The sequence below is a fragment of the Metarhizium album genome (genome assembly GCF_000804445.1).
Source record: "Metarhizium album ARSEF 1941 chromosome Unknown scaffold_21, whole genome shotgun sequence".
NCBI classification, from domain to species: Eukaryota; Fungi; Ascomycota; class Sordariomycetes; order Hypocreales; family Clavicipitaceae; genus Metarhizium; species Metarhizium album.
Genome location: NW_024467595.1, coordinates 144,990 through 160,197, shown reverse-complemented (window position 1 = coordinate 160,197; position 15,208 = coordinate 144,990). Strand labels below are relative to the sequence as shown.

The following is a 15,208-nucleotide window of genomic DNA, read 5'->3' as shown; positions in this document are numbered from 1 at the left end:
AGCCGTAAAAGATGAGCAGGTTTAGTAGCACGCAGCTGACCGGCTCGCGCCCTCTCAGTCAAGTTCTGTTCGTCTCGTTGGTGTGACCAAAGGAGCTGAGCGTCACCTCCAGGTATATCAGCTAAGCCAATATGTTGACGAATATTGGACTCCTGCCAGATTCCCCGCAATATTTAGCCATCGCGAGATCGATTGGCTGATTAGGTGGCGAAGGCAGGATGTCCTTGCAAAATTATGACCGGAAAGCAGGATGATCATCTGCTTCGAGCAGAGCTCTGTGAATTCTGTCGTTCGTGGCCACCGGGGCGTCTGCTGGAAATGTCCTGTAGCTTAAGCGAATCGAGTCGCTTCTGATTATCCTCAGTAACCGGGTCGACTTCATCCACTCTTGACAATACGCCACCAACTTGTAATCGTGCAGGAGCATCGGCAAGGCCGCCAGACAGTCGCCGCTGCTCAGCCTTCTCGGCTAAGGCAGCCCACTTGCGTTCTCGAAGTGCCTCTCGCTCGGCTGCACTATTTTGTTGCTCAGTATAGTCATGAGAGCAATCATCAAACAGCTGAGGGTTGATTTCCATAAATAATTTCATAGCGTTGTAGACCATTCCGTGAATCGTCCTGTCAGGATGATCAGCATAAGAGAAAATAAGGACATTCCATGGCGCCTCCTCTAAGAGTTCATACCTGTTCCAGTGTCCCTTAGAATTCTCGTAGAGCGGCGCAAACATGATGGGCAGAATAATTTCTACATTGTCGCTGACCAGGTTGCAGAAATATTCGTTGTTCCAGAAGTAGAGCGCTCGTTCTGCGACCTGGAAGTGGGGGCTGGCAACGGACTTGGCGAGCTGATGGAACAGAGGTTCCTGGACCTTGGCGAATTCGGCAGGGTCCATGACTTCGAAAATGTCTTCAACCTCATTCAGGAACATGACTTCTTTGGTGCTATTGACTTTCGGCCAGTATCGAAGCAGACCAAGAACGACCTGAGCGATTGACACGTATTAGTAAGTGTATTTGGCATCAACACGGGAAAGGGCAACGAGAAGTCACATACGTCTTCAGTGAGAGAGGCATCCTTTTCCAAAAACTGTACAATACAGTAGGCCAACTGCGGGTGGTACATGCTCAAGCTCTTGGGCTTGTGCAAAGGCAGCAAAACGCGGGTCAGAAAGATCTTGTGTTCTTCCTTGAGTGGCAGGGCAAAACCATTGATGATTGATCCTAAAATCTCCAGCAATTCGGCAATGCCGTTGAACCGCTCCGTTTCGTACGTAAACTGGAAGAAGACGTTGTTGATGGATCGGCGGATAAAGGACCGGAGATTCAGGAATTTGCCGTAGATGCGATGAAGGGTTGTCTTCAGGAAGTCGCGTTCTCGAGGGTCCTCAGAGTCAAACAGGTCGAGAAGTTGCAGGACAAAGCTGTGATCGATGTAGGCTTTGGCAATATTGGTGTTGAAATCTTGGCTCTCTATAAAGCGGAGGAAGAACTCATAGACGACCTGAATATGTGGCCAAGCTACCTCCAGGACAGGCTCATCTTCCTCCGGGTCGAACGCCTCGCCTTGTGGGTTCATCGGTGGAGGAATGGGTCGGAACAAGTTCTTGGCGAACATGTCGACAACTCTCGGGTACATGGGTTCCGTGATTACTTGCCTGTTGTTGGCAACATAGTCGAGTAACTCGTGCAACGCCAGGCGCTTAATCTCCTTGGCCTTCATGTCTCCGCTGGCATCGTTGAAATCGAAAATGACATTGCATTGGTCAATTTTTTGCATGAAAAGCTCTTGTCTCCTGTTAGGAGGAACTTCGTGGAAGCCAGGCAGCTTTTCCAGTTCCCGGTGAGCAGATATGTCGAATCGAGACGAGTGCTGTCGTTTCGGAGTTCGCAGACCTTCAGGAATGGCGTCGCGGTTGTCAATGCCTCGATGGATCATGAGCGACTTCTGGCCCGCCTTGGGCGGTGCCAGGTCGTGAGGCATGGTTTCGGCAGCTCCAGGAGGGGGGATATGCTGCCAATGTGTCAGTGTCAGGCCTACCATCAATTGCACCTGGGGCTATTCGGGATAAGTCTGCTTACTCCCGGCGTCGGGCTTATGACGACGGTTGGGGGTAACCTGGCATTGGCATTGCCACCGTTTGGACTTGAAGCACCACCCATGGGGCCAAAGCGATCGGGAACATTGCCCTGCTGGCCTGGATTTGACGGCTGGGTTGGAAGTCCATGGTCGCCGTGTCCGGTGGTATTGGGTGGTAAGGGCTTGTTGCGGATGTCATTGAGCGTGGTGGAGGAGGACGTGGGAGTCAGGACAGGAGACTGGTTCGACGAGTCTCGGGACGAAGGGGACGACGTGCCATCCTTGGAATCCTTATTCTTCTTGGAGGATTTGCTGGCATCCTTGCCTCGCGCGAGCTGTTGTGAGCGGGGGGGCGTGAAGAGTTTGTTAGCAGACTGCGCCATCGCGAGTGATTGATATACCTGGCATGGCGACGCCGTGAATCGAAGCGAAGCCCAACCTCGAGTCCAGACACATACGCACGACGATGAGGTCATGGGGATCTTGGGTGGTCGGGGAAGGGAGTCGGGCATGATGACTTACTAGTCCTTTGCCAAAGCGCTTCATGTTGGACGTCGACAGCATCTACAAGCTCGTGTTCGTCGTCGACGATGGGACTGAAGGGAAACAGACTCGGACGATAAAAACGGTGGACGACAGACGGCAGGCGAGCTTTCGATGTTGGCGTTGCTGATGCGGACGCTTGTTGCTGCGAGGTCGACGAGTCTGCGACAGGTCGACTGACTGACTGACTGATTGCTGCGGTGGGGTCAATCAACAAGGCCAAGGACAACGGGGCTCCAATGGGGTCAGGTGCAAGTGCAAGTCGGGGGGGCGGGGCGCGCTGGGCTGGGCACCTGGCGAGGGTGCTTCAGCACTTGTTGGGTGAGAGGGTCGAGTCGAGTGCTCGATGGATTTGTTAGTTCCGAGCAATCGTGAGGCGTCGGCCGTCGTCATGTGTTGTGCGGAGTACGGCCTGCGTGGAGAAGACGGCTTCGGCAAGCACTCGATGCGACGTCAATTCTGCCCAGTCTCTGGCCGGAGAAACCAAGCGCAGTATGTAGGTATACCGAGCGCGTCAGGTGCAGGATCGAAAATCGAGGTCGGTACGGAGTATCCAGGTTGCGATGGAGGTGCAAGATGTGCAGATGTGCAGATGTGCAGATGTGCAGATGTGCAGATGTGCAGATGTGCAAATTGTGCAAATTGTGCAAGAATGATGTATGCGCAAATATAGAGTACGTACTCCGTTGCTCGACTTCCCCTCTGCCCAGAGTACGGAGAAGACGAAGTAGGGAGTACGGAGCAGTCGTTCCTTTGTAATACTATCGAGATGCAGATGGCCAAGGATGACTGACAGGGCCAGCGACGGCAGGGGGTTCCTGTTTCGACGTGGACTTGGTTTGGGGGTCCAGCGTTTGGATTGGACGAGAGGTGGATAGCAGCGGCCAAACCGGTCCTGCCCATGCAGAAGCAAATGAAGGACTCGAGTGCGACCTGCAGTACTCCGTATTCCGTACCGAGTACTCCGTACTCCGTGCGGTAGTACCGAGCAGTCAAGGTCGCCATGCAACTGGCAGGCCGGGGCTAACTCCCTGGGTACCTGGGTACTTACCTGGCAGGTCAACAAAAGGTTGCTCGTTCCCGAGTGTTTGTTTTGGTGTCTAAGTAACTACCTAGGTACCTAGGTACTTACTTGGTAGTTTCTGGCATCCAGTCACCAGTGGCAGTGTTTTGCTCTGCATTTGCACCCAACATCCTCCACGGACCGAGACGCGACTAGAGCGGTATGGAAATCCTCAATTCCGCAACACATTGTGTCGTCTCAGACGATGGAGGACTTGCTTCGTGGCGTTGCTCAGCAATGAGTGGCCCGGTGTGCACGGACCACAATGCAACCTCCTGCACCAGCAGTCCCAATGTGGACAGGGAATCTAACCTCGCAGCTTTTATCCAACTTCCTGCGGAACCAGCTCCAAGAGTTACCATGCAACCCAGATCTCTAAACAAAAACTAACCACGCTACGGCGCTTCTGAGAAAAAGCATCGTCCGCCAATTCTTACGTTCCTTCCATCCAGAGAAAGACCGGCACACTAATGTCAGCTCGGTACCGGGCGCAGCAATTGATTGATCCCTCGTATTACCCAGCCAAATCACCAGCAACGTCATCAGAAATGACACCTTGACGCGCCTGGGCACCATGGGAATGCCTTCAGATGATGAGCTGGCCGGTCCATCAACAACGGGGTTGCTGTCGAGCGATAAGCCTGAGAAAGATGGAGCACCAAGATTTCGCATTGCATCGCGCGATTTGGCCGCTGTTGAAATACCAGCTGTTGTAGAGAATATTGACCGGGCTGTCAAAGCCTTTGGCAGAGTCCCAACTCTGGCACACGTGAGTTTCCCATCTTTCCTGTTCATACGGCAAAAGTTCAGTTGTTCTAAACGCTCTCAAGCTCATGGATCCCTCAAGAAACTCCGTGCCCTTGTATCTCAATCCAGAAAGCCCCTTTTGCAGGCCCATCATGTCTCACAACGCCGCATCTCACAACGTAGTTCTCAAGGTCACCGTGCCCAAGAGAACTGGCCGCAGACGGAAAAGGGGAAGTAGCGACCCGTGGCAGGGAGATTTGGATCTCACAGGTGCTTCCGGAGCAGAGAATAAGGAAGAGGTGCAATCGGTTGCGCGACTGGACGAGCCCAAGGTTCTAAGGAGAAAGCTTCAAGACAATGCTGAAAGATATCAAGTTGAAGCGATTGGCATTATCAAACATACTCATCGGTTTCGCGCTTTAGCCGACTTTTACTGGGATATGACACGATCGGACTTTGCCCAGAGATATGCTGAACAAGTTTTACCAGGAGACGGTAGGTATCCCCTGCTACATGCCCGAGTTCGTGGTCTGTATTGACCAACATGCGACTAGTTCAAAAGTTGAAGGCGTTCGCCTTTCGGAGCGGAACAGATCATCCCCCTGATGTCGATATCATTCCTCCACCCATCTTCACACACATGAGTTTGCCATTCAACTACTTCTACTCGCAGAATCCGTACGTTCGCGCGACGGAGGATGGTGACACAATCAACTTGACTGCCGTCAAGCAAGTGGGGTATTTCATTGGCGCAGAAGACCCAGCTCCAGACGGACCACAGTTGCCGCCAGATATGACGGATCCCAGGATGGTTGAGGTCATGGCTCAACTAGAAGACGCCTTCCAACATCGTCCTGTATGGACTCGCCGGTCTTTGCTCAATCACTTGAGGGGCAAGCTCCAAAGCTGGAACGAATTGAAGAAATTCCTCAACTACGCAGCATATCAATTCAAAGGTGGCCCTTGGAGAGACAGTGTGGTTCCCTATGGCACCGATCCTCGGACGGATCCCAAGTATCGCATCTATCAGACGCTCATGTTCAAGCTCAAGAGACACCGGCGCACAATCAAGTACCAGCCCTGGCGGTTAGTCCGCAGGACACAGCTTGGCGAAACACAGAATGTGTCCAGCATTGAAGCAGACAGTCACAAGTTCGACGGAAATTCATATCAAACGGATGGCAAGGTATGGCAGGTCTGCGACATTACCGACCCTCTACTGAAAGAATTGCTCGACAACGCGTCCGTACGCCCCGAGTGCGACATCATGAATAGTGGGTGGTACCATGGTGGACTGTGGGCAAAAGTCAAGGCAGTTATGAAGACCAAACTGGTTGCTATCAAGTTCGGCAGGCACCTTACGAAGGAAGACTTTTCACAGACATTGAGCTTTGGTGATTTGACTCCGACCCGGACCACATCAAATTCATACCACCTTCCTCTGCCAAGTTTGAATCTTTCAACAGAGGAGTTCACTGCCCTTCACGGGAGGGAGCCACCAAAGAAAAAGAGTACAGGGTACAATGTTCGATTCCGGCAAACTGGAACGAGCTCAAGTGTGGCTCCTGAAAAATCGCCTGCCCCGTTCGTCGATAGCAGTGTGGTCGACACGGACAGAATGGAATCTGATGAAGATTACGGCAGCGAACGAGACGACGATGACGATGACGATGACGATGATGACGATGGGTCGGATGACGAGGAATATCCTGATATTAGATACCCCAGTGCTGGATATTATCACGGTGGCGAACAATACGGGCATCAGCAGTTTGGTGACGAGGATACCGAAATGGGCATGGGTCGTATGGCATATCCTGAGCTAGATTAGCATAGCAAATTGAAGGCTCTTGAATTGCATGCAAGACCAAGTTACGAAACGCGTGCGGCTTCAGAGTTACTTCGCATGATGGAAATTACTGCCAGAGTTAAAATGAGGGCAGGCAGGGCAGGTGGAACTCGTGACTGCCTGGCCGGCACTGACAACCTGCCACTCTACCACAGGATCGCCTGCCCTTTGCTCTCTCGCCTTTCCTGCGTCGTCCTTTTCAACTCACCAACATCTTCAGCCGGGCACCATCAAACTCTACAGCCTGCCAACTCCCCACAGTCTCACCATGTCCATCGTTCGCGAAGACGGCCGGTTTTACTGCAAGTCCTGCAACCGTTTCTTTGCCGACTGGGAGGCCATTTTCAAGCACAAGGAGTACATGCGCCGCACAGGTGCTGAAAATCACATCCACTGCAAATTTTGTGGGCTGGATTTCGAGACTCAAGCCGCAGAAAACTCCCACGTTCTCAAAGTTGGCCTTCCACTCACATGCGCGATGCAAGCATTATCGGCAGCTAACACTATGTCCAGGATCATCCCCAACAGCAAAAGCTCGACTGTCCTGGATGTGGCCAAGGGCCATTTCCCCGCCTGGCAAGTCTCATATCACACATTGAGAGGGGTGAATGTATTCGTATTGACGAGACGGTGCTGGACGAAATGCGAGAGAAGAAGCTAGAATTTGCGAGGCGGCTCGAGGTACTTACCAAGGAGGCTGTGAAGAACAACTACACCAGCTTCGTATCCCCCAAGCAGAGTGCGAGCCCGAGACATATTTGGCGAGATGCACAAGATCCCGGATTTAACCTTACAGAAGTCGAATTCCCTGGGCTTTCGAACAAAGCTGGGCCTACCACTCCGAGGAGCACCGTAGACGGAGACCATCAGAACGAAGCAAAGACGGCTTGGAAGGGGAAGAAAACTTTGTTCCCGGGTGCCACTCCTGCGAAGACTCTCACGGAGTCTCAGCTCAACACTGTTGCGACACCAGGCCCTCGGATGGCGTTTGAGTCTATGGATCCTGATGACCCAGATAATCCGGCTTTCAATGCAGCGCGATACTACTCCGATGTCATTGAGCAATATGTCTGTCCCAAGGTTCGATGCGGGTGAGTATAGATCGCTTTATGAAGACCCTTTCCATTGCCTTCCCCCCTTCATTTTGGACAAGTCCTCACTCTTCCTAGGAAATGCTTTAAACGCCAAGGTCAGCTGGTTTGGCACCTCCGGTCTCCTGCTCATGGCAACAAGACCTATCACTGCCCATGTTGCCTGAAATCTTTCAAGACCTTGACTGCAATTACTTCCCACGTCGAGTCGACCTCGGTGAAATGTCAAATTCGTGATACAAACAATTACGAGGCCTACTTGGATCAGTTGATTGCGGGTATCGTAAACGTTAGCAGGGAGCGAAACAAAGACGGGACCTTGCGTTACAATACCGCAGAGAGCGCTCGTGCTGCATTCAGGGGAACGAAGAAGGAAACCACAAACGGCCACAAAGAAGCGCAATGGTAACGGACTGCCGATGCCCGAATGTAGTGGTTCGTGAGCACGCGATATTCTGGTAAATGATACGTTGGTGAACTGACGTGGCCATCTTTTATCAGCAGCAGGATTTTTTGCGAGGTTGCATCATGTTTGCTCTTGGGTTTCCAATGAACTGCCTAGACGTTTGATCGGTCCCATAAGCGGACGCTCTTCTGTCGTGGGCTCCGAGCACTGTGCTTAGGTAGTCCTGCAGATGATCCATCTATGCCGTCCCAAGATCAGAGTGTTGGCCTTGCATACATCTCCAAAAGCTACCAAAAACTATGTCGTGTATGAAAGACAGCAAAGGCGTTGAAACGGCAAGGCAACCGGAAATGCACCGCACGAGATGAGGGGCCTCGGGGTAAAGGTGCCGGTTTCGGAACCGCATGTAGGGTAACCTGTGATGACAAAGCCAAACCCCCTACTCGCTCCCTTCTGGTTCGAAGGGTCTGATTGGTCTTTTGTGCACTCATCAACACCAAAGGCATCAACGTGGTCGCATAAACTCCAGCAACTCCAAAACTCTACGGCCATGTCCCCCCCTTTTTACATGCCATCACGCCATTGACATCGCAGCCGACGACAACGGGCCGCTAATTCGACACACCAGCATCGTTGTAGGGTGAAGCCTGAAGCCCCAAGCCCCAAGCCCCAAGCCTGAAGCCTAAATCCGTCGCATTCTGCCACGTTGGACGGCCACGAGCTCGACGCGGAGCCGTCAAACCAGGGGACCACGATGCCCCGGCGGTGCGCGCGCACCATCGTACGCGCGTGCTGCGTGACAGCCACCTACATACCGCTGATGTTTGTCTACGGGCTGACGACATGGGCGGTATGGGTCGTCGTCGAGATAGGCTCAGTTGCCCCCGAGGGCAGCTGGCTAGGTATGGCCCCCCCGCGGTGCCGGGTGCTCTCCCCAAACGTGGAACGAACGGTAATGTCTGACACTCGTCACGTCTACAGGAAGCGCATCATCCGCAGGCGGCGTCGTCATCTACCTGCTGTTGAACTGGTCCTACACGACGGCCGTCTTTACCGATCCCGGGTCGACAACCAACCGCGACGGCTACGGCCTGCTGCCGACAACGACGCAGAACCACCACCCTCGGACGACATCCTTCACCGTCAAGAGCAACGGCGAAGTGCGCTTCTGCAAAAAATGCCAGGCGCGGAAGCCCGACCGCGCACACCACTGCTCCACGTGCCGCCGGTGCGTGCTCAAGATGGACCACCACTGTCCGTGGCTGGCGACGTGCCTGGGGCTCCGGAACTACAAGGCGTTTCTGCTGTTTCTGATGTACACGACGACGCTGTGCCTTTACGCGTTCGCCGTAAGCGGCACGTGGGTGTGGTCCGAGGTTGTGCAAGAAAACGTGGGGAGGCTGGACGCGCTACTGCCCGTCAACTTTATAGTGCTGAGCATCGTCAGCGGCATCGTCGGCGTCGTGGTGGGCGTCTTCACGGGGTGGCACGTCGTGCTCGCGCTGAGGGGACAGACGACGATCGAGTGCCTGGAGAAGACGAGATACCTGTCGCCGCTGAAGCAGCCGTACCGCGCGGCGCACAATCCCGCGAACCGGCTCCCGCAGGCGGCGCAGCAGTTTGTGGACTTTCACACAAACGCCCTGCCGGGGATCACGAGGCCCGAGGAAGGCGAGGAGCGCAGGCCGAGCAACGACCACGACCACGACCACGACCACCCCGCGCGGCCGGTGCAGCTGTCGTACGACGAACACGAGAGGTTGCAGTCCAGGCGGCGGCACGAAGAGTACCTCGACGCGCAGGACTCGGCCAAGCTCCCGAGCGCGTTTGACCTCGGGTGGAGGAGGAACCTGCAGCACCTGCTGGGGCCCTCTCCCTGGCTCTGGGCCGTGCCGATATGCAACACGACGGGCGACGGGTGGTCGTGGGAGGCGAGCCCCGAGTGGCTCGAGGCGCGGGACCGCATCAAGCGCGAGCGCGAGGAGCAGCGCGCAAGGGAGATGAGCGCCGGCTGGGGCGGGCACGACGACGCCGCGGGTTGGGTACGGGCGGGCAACGCAGGTTCCTCGCGCGGGCACCGAGACGGGCCGACGGCACGGGCGCGGCCCAGCAAGGCAGACCTCGTGCTGGGGCGCGACCCGAACCTGTACGCCGACGGGTCGCAGGGCATGCGCATGCAGCGCCTCTCGACCCGCGGCAAGTCCGTGGAGGACGAGCTCCTGGACACGGACGACGAGGACGACGAGGACGGCGCCGAGACCAGAGACGACTCCTCGGAGCGACGGGCATCCGGGCCCGTCAGCAACGGCCAGTCGTGGACGCGGGGCGGCGCAAGCGGCGTGCTGCGACAGGCCGCGCCCGGCGGGGCTCCCGGCGGCGCGCGTCCCGTCGACGACCAAGGCGTAGACTAACTACGTGCTTTCGGTACGAGGTCGGGTAGGGGTTAATTGGTAATTGAATCGCTGACCACAAGAAAGCCCAAGCCGCAGCCCCCTCGAGTGCGCCGATGCCCACGCCGATGCCCACGCCGATGCCCACGCCGATGCCCAGGCACTTGGTGAGGATGCCGTCTTTCTCGGCAGGCCAGGGTCCGTCCGTACGGGGCGCCTGGTCTCCATCACGAACGACGAGTTGTCTTTACCCGCACTACGTACTTAAGGTACTTGGTGCTCCGTAGTGGTGCTGGTGGAGGTGCTAGTACTGCCTCCCTACTCCGTACTCGAGTACAGTACGGAGTACGTACTTTGGCTTGGAGGAGCACGCACTGGGGTAGGTGCCGGGCGGGCCCCGTGCTCCGTCCGTACCTTTACCCCTTTTGCCCTTTTGCCCTTTTGCCCTTTTACCCCACAGATTCTCCCAAGCTCCCGACGGCACGATGCCGGCTTTTTTCCATCACGACACTCCCCCCCCCCTTTTTTTTTTTTTTTTTTTTTTGGCCTCGCCTCGTCTCTGGACCCAGATAACTAGTCAATTCACTACCTAGCATCCACCATCCACCTCCGCCTCCGCCTTCCCGTGGAGTGCAGCCCGAGCCGAATATCTATCGAGTCATACTATAAAACCCCTATACGTCATCAAACGCCGTTCATCATGATTTCATTTCACTTGTCCATCCCTCGCCATGCTGCCATCCGTCATCAAGTATCCAGTGTCCGTCATACCTGCTTCTCCATGCTTGTCCATGCTCGTCCGCGCTCCCGGCCCTTCTTCCGCCTGGAAACCAAACCTAAACAGATCCAAACGAGAATCAGAAGATGACGGGCAGAGTGCTGATACGGTAATGGTCAACAAAAAGTGTGCCTTTGGTTTCCGCGCCAGACCTGTCTATCAAGAATGCTCCGAGCCATATTCCGCGGTTCGATGCAACGACTCCGCCAAAAGTGAACTAAAATGAAGGGCTTTTTTAAAACATGTGTGTATGCAAAATGTTACCCAGCCCTGGTGCTCACAAAGTCCATCATATCCAGCATCAAAAATAACATTTCTGCATTTAGATCTCCGTAGAGTAAGGGGTATTTTCGTTTGGGAGGCTTCCAGGGTCGAATTTTAACGCTGCAAAAGGCTGATGACAAAAGAAGAAAGCGAAAGATGGGAAAAGCGAACGGGCTAGATGTGACATTGTTTTTTTCGTTTTAAAATAAGATCCAAACAACAAAAGCCCGTTGCAAAAGCTCAACAAGAGATAAACACCAATCTTAGAAGATACATGAATTGTACAAGAAAAGAGGAGGTGGTGGTGGGGTGGATCAATCCGCATGGCTGAGAGAGAAAAACCATCCCGTCGTCGGGGAATAGAAGAAGAATGAAAAATGAAAAAATAAGAAATAAAAAAAAATGGGCAAGCCCACTGGGTCATATGAATTCCACCTCGACTGCAACTGCATCCTGGCAGACCCCGAGCTGCCTGCGGGGAAATGGAGAAGTAAAGTAGAACGTATCATGAACAGCGCGGCAGGCACCTTGCCCTCTAGACGAGGTTGTCAAAGCTGTTCTTTTCCGTAATGCTCTTCTCAAACGTGCTGCGAGGACTCGTGTTGGTCCGGCCAAACACCTTGCCACCGAAGCGGTTGAGCTTACCGCCGTCCTGTACCGGAGTAGCAATATCGAAGAGTTTTGTTTCAATGGGCTCGACATTTATCCTGCAGAACAGTGTCGAGAATAAATACTGATCCCCTGCGTGGTTGTGGAGTGGTATAGTGCGGTACCCCCCCTTGAGGTTTTTGAGTTTCGCCGTGTACGTGGCAATGGCCGAGCCTTCTTTGCTGTTGTAACTCTCCCCATAGCTGGCTAGCTTGACAGACCAGCGCACAAAGATCAGCTCTGGGTGCTTCGTGGTCACAGTAAACTTGAACGGGCCACCGGTAAACACGGGATTGAAGCCGTTCTCGCGTACTACATCCGTCTGGAACTTGAGCGGCGAATCAAGAGCGTGGGTCAGCCATGAGCCAATTTCCTTTTTGTCTCGTTTATCGTTGGCATGGAAAATCTCCACTTCAACATAAGTATCCATCGACTTGTTGGCGGCGAGGTTCGCGGGCCTCATAAGCTGCTGGGCCGAAATAACCTCAATGGCAAACCTCACCACAGATCTTTCCTTCTTGCCTTCGGCAATAGCAGAATTGTATGGCTGAATCTGGATGTCACGGAGCTCATCAGGCTTCAGAACGTATCCCGACTCATCCTTGCCGCCTTGGAACATGGCATTGTTGAGCTGCATGCCCGAGTCAAAAGTTTGCCAGTTCAGCGCTGCCATCTGCACACCGCGGCGCCAATAAATCAGAGGATCAAAGTTGCTCGAAGCCAGTCGCAGACCGTCGGGGTAAACTCTCATCAGGTACCGCATGTTGTGAATGTCGAGTGCCATCTTGGCATCCTTGGTCCGTGAGTGCTTGGCGAAACTGGTCTCCATAAACGAGAAGATGTGGTTGAAAGTTTTGGCGGCGGGATCTTCAAAACCAAAGAACTTGACTCCGGCGCAGTATACACCAAGCGCACCAAGGTACCGCGTCGTCTTGTTTTGTGACCGTCGGATAGAGCCGCCCATTTCGCTTCCACTCTCATTGTCGCTCGTGCTACTGCTCGGGATGTCGTGCACCTCGCCTTCTGCGATGGTATTGACACGACTTTTGCTGACCAGTCTTCGGGCCTGGTTGGAGGCGGGCAAAAGGGGGCTCTGGGGGACTGACTGCGAAGGTGAAAAGGCGCCGCTGTCTGGAACAGCTGGCTTTGAAACTGGCGAGCTCAAGCTGCTTCCACGTCGTCGGCCGGTTGGTTCCGCTGGGAGGGTCTCATCTCTTCCGCCTCGTGGCTTCTTGACCTTGATGAGAATCTTCTCCATCAACTCCGATGGAGACGGTAGTTTGTCCGACGAAGGGTCCAGGGGCTCTGTCACCAGCCTTGACCCGAAAGCATCTTTCATGATATCAACCATCAAGGCTTGTTGGGAAGGGCTGCAATGAACCTCGAGAGAGATCCAGAGAGGGAAACTGGACTTGACAAACGCATACTTGTTGATGGTGGTCATGACCTCCTTGAAACTGATGGCCGATGTAAGAGTCCGTCCATGGACCACTTGGGGCTGACCGTCAGAACCGTCCCAGCAGTCCACTTCGACACATCGACATCCCTGAGCAAGTGCGCGGATGTATCCTTCAACGCTGGATTGACCAGCGACTTGTCGACCAAGGAGGTAGGTATTGTGAGAACTGGAGATGAAGTACTCGTTCATGGGGCGATCCAACGTGTATTGTTGAGGCTCCTCCACTAGAGGGCCACTTTGCCGCGAGGACAAGAACCCAATGAATGCGGCTTCGGACATGTATAAGTCGTCTTGCAAAATGCCCAGCCCCGCCAAATCGTCAGATCGGTATTTGCGGACAAACTTATTGAAATGCCTCTCCCAAGTGGTCTTGTTGGCTTCGACGTCTTCACCTTGGTAGTCTTTGAGGAAGGATAGGAATTCCGCAAATGTCAGGCCCTTGCCAGGCTTGGCAGCGATGCTTCGAATGAGGCGCTGCACATCCGGTCTCTGACGCATAAGTCGAACAAAGTCCAAGAATTCCTGAAATCTAAGAGCGTCGCAGTGGCGCGCGTCGGCGAGCCTGAAATTGGCCTGAAGAGTAGATTGTGAGCTATAAATGTGTAGATTCTGACATACTCGCATTACACCGGTAATGTCGAGCTCTTCCTGTTCCTCATTCCGGGGACTGTCGCCAAATTTTTTCGTCATTTCAGACTGCCAATACTGCTGGATGGCTTTGTCGTTGAAGGTCATCAATGCCGTCATAACGTCCTGTCTGTGTCTCATCATGGCGTCGAGAAAGTTAATCCAGAGGTTAGTTGTTTCTACGCTGTCGGCCATAAGATGCATGAGTTTCGATTTAGACTTGTCAGGCATAGTGTAGAGAATCGTGAACCAGGTCAATCGTTCTGGCTCAGGAATATTGAAGTCTCTAGCGTATTGCTGGATGTCAGACTCAAATCGAATTTCTCTGATTTCATCAACATGTAAAAACTTGTGAGGACGAGCTTGGTCCCAAACAAGCTTGTTTGTTTCTCGTTCGTAAACGAGACAGATGCGTTTGGATCGATTCTTCTTGGAGATCTTCCTCAACCATGTGCCACGCTGCAACTGCAAAGGGATGACTGGGCCGGCCATGTTGTTAGCACTGCCCGAAATGGAGCCCGTCGTGCTGTTCGCAGAAGAACCTTTGGGGATTTGGTCCAGGAATGAGGATTTAATCGACATGAGATCATCTCTCTCGTCCAGGTCAGATTCCGAGTCGGTTGAAGGTGTAGGGACGTAGTCGGGAGGAGCGGTGTTGTTGCTGTCGCTGCGCCGCCGCAAGAAACACGGGCCAATGCTCCCATCTCGGCTGGCGGGCGTCGCAGAAGACTGTCTCCTTCTGCTACTGGTCAGTCTCCTTGAGGCTCGGCTGGACAATCTGCGAATCAAGTTCCCCTTGCTGGTCGTGGCAGTGGGTGCAGTGCCAATGGATGTGGCAGATACACTATTACTTCTGAGTTCCGGAACCGCCACCTCTACAATTGGGCTAGTGCTACTAACCCAGCTCCTGCTCAGGGAATTGTTGCTTGTCTTGTGAGTCAAGATCGAGTCTGGAAGTTGAAAGCTGGCCGAGAACTGATCATCATCCCGTGATCCAAGGGGTTCGGGCGAAGCCTGAATTGATGAGTTCGTCGTCAAGACGGCAGCACCGGGAGACATGATTGGTGATCCCTGCTGTGAGCTAGAAGCTGCCGAGGACGCGCTAATTTCGGAATCCGCTACGTGGACCGGTTGTGAGTTGGAGTTGAAGGTAGTCTGAACGTGGCCCGGGCGAGAACGCCGCAACTGGGGTGAGAGAGCAGACATTCTTTGCTCTACACTGGGAGAAGCCGTCGTCTGCTGAGTTTCCGGTTCGCCGGGTATCAT

At 53.9% G+C, this 15,208-nt stretch overlaps 5 protein-coding genes across 5 annotated transcripts; 3 read left to right on the top strand and 2 right to left on the bottom strand.

The window, feature by feature from the left end:
- Nucleotides 1-254: 254 nt before the first annotated feature.
- On the bottom strand, nucleotides 255-2,589 carry MAM_06471 (Protein phosphatase 2A, regulatory B subunit, B56; the record flags this gene model as incomplete). The annotated part of the gene is made up of 4 exons (XM_040825269.1): nucleotides 255-618; nucleotides 685-983; nucleotides 1,055-2,011; nucleotides 2,080-2,589. 4 exons carry the CDS (start codon nucleotides 2,587-2,589, stop codon nucleotides 255-257), a joined length of 2,130 nt encoding a protein of 709 aa, XP_040676696.1.
- A 1,668-nt stretch (nucleotides 2,590-4,257) lies between these two features.
- Nucleotides 4,258-6,261, top strand: MAM_06470 (Transcription factor IIIC, subunit 5; the record flags this gene model as incomplete). Its single annotated transcript, XM_040825268.1, has 3 exons — nucleotides 4,258-4,452; nucleotides 4,514-4,925; nucleotides 4,985-6,261. The coding sequence occupies 3 exons, from the start codon at nucleotides 4,258-4,260 to the stop codon at nucleotides 6,259-6,261; spliced, it is 1,884 nt and encodes a 627-aa protein (XP_040676695.1).
- A 286-nt stretch (nucleotides 6,262-6,547) lies between these two features.
- MAM_06469 (uncharacterized protein) lies at nucleotides 6,548-7,374 on the top strand (the record flags this gene model as incomplete). Its single annotated transcript, XM_040825267.1, has 2 exons — nucleotides 6,548-6,733; nucleotides 6,793-7,374. 2 exons carry the CDS (start codon nucleotides 6,548-6,550, stop codon nucleotides 7,372-7,374), a joined length of 768 nt encoding a protein of 255 aa, XP_040676694.1.
- A 1,156-nt stretch (nucleotides 7,375-8,530) lies between these two features.
- On the top strand, nucleotides 8,531-10,187 carry MAM_06468 (palmitoyltransferase PFA3; the record flags this gene model as incomplete). Its single annotated transcript, XM_040825266.1, has 2 exons — nucleotides 8,531-8,678; nucleotides 8,758-10,187. 2 exons carry the CDS (start codon nucleotides 8,531-8,533, stop codon nucleotides 10,185-10,187), a joined length of 1,578 nt encoding a protein of 525 aa, XP_040676693.1.
- A 1,556-nt stretch (nucleotides 10,188-11,743) lies between these two features.
- On the bottom strand, nucleotides 11,744-15,208 carry MAM_06467 (phosphoinositide-specific phospholipase C; the record flags this gene model as incomplete). Its single annotated transcript, XM_040825265.1, has 1 exon — nucleotides 11,744-15,208. The coding sequence occupies one exon, from the start codon at nucleotides 15,206-15,208 to the stop codon at nucleotides 11,744-11,746; it is 3,465 nt and encodes a 1,154-aa protein (XP_040676692.1).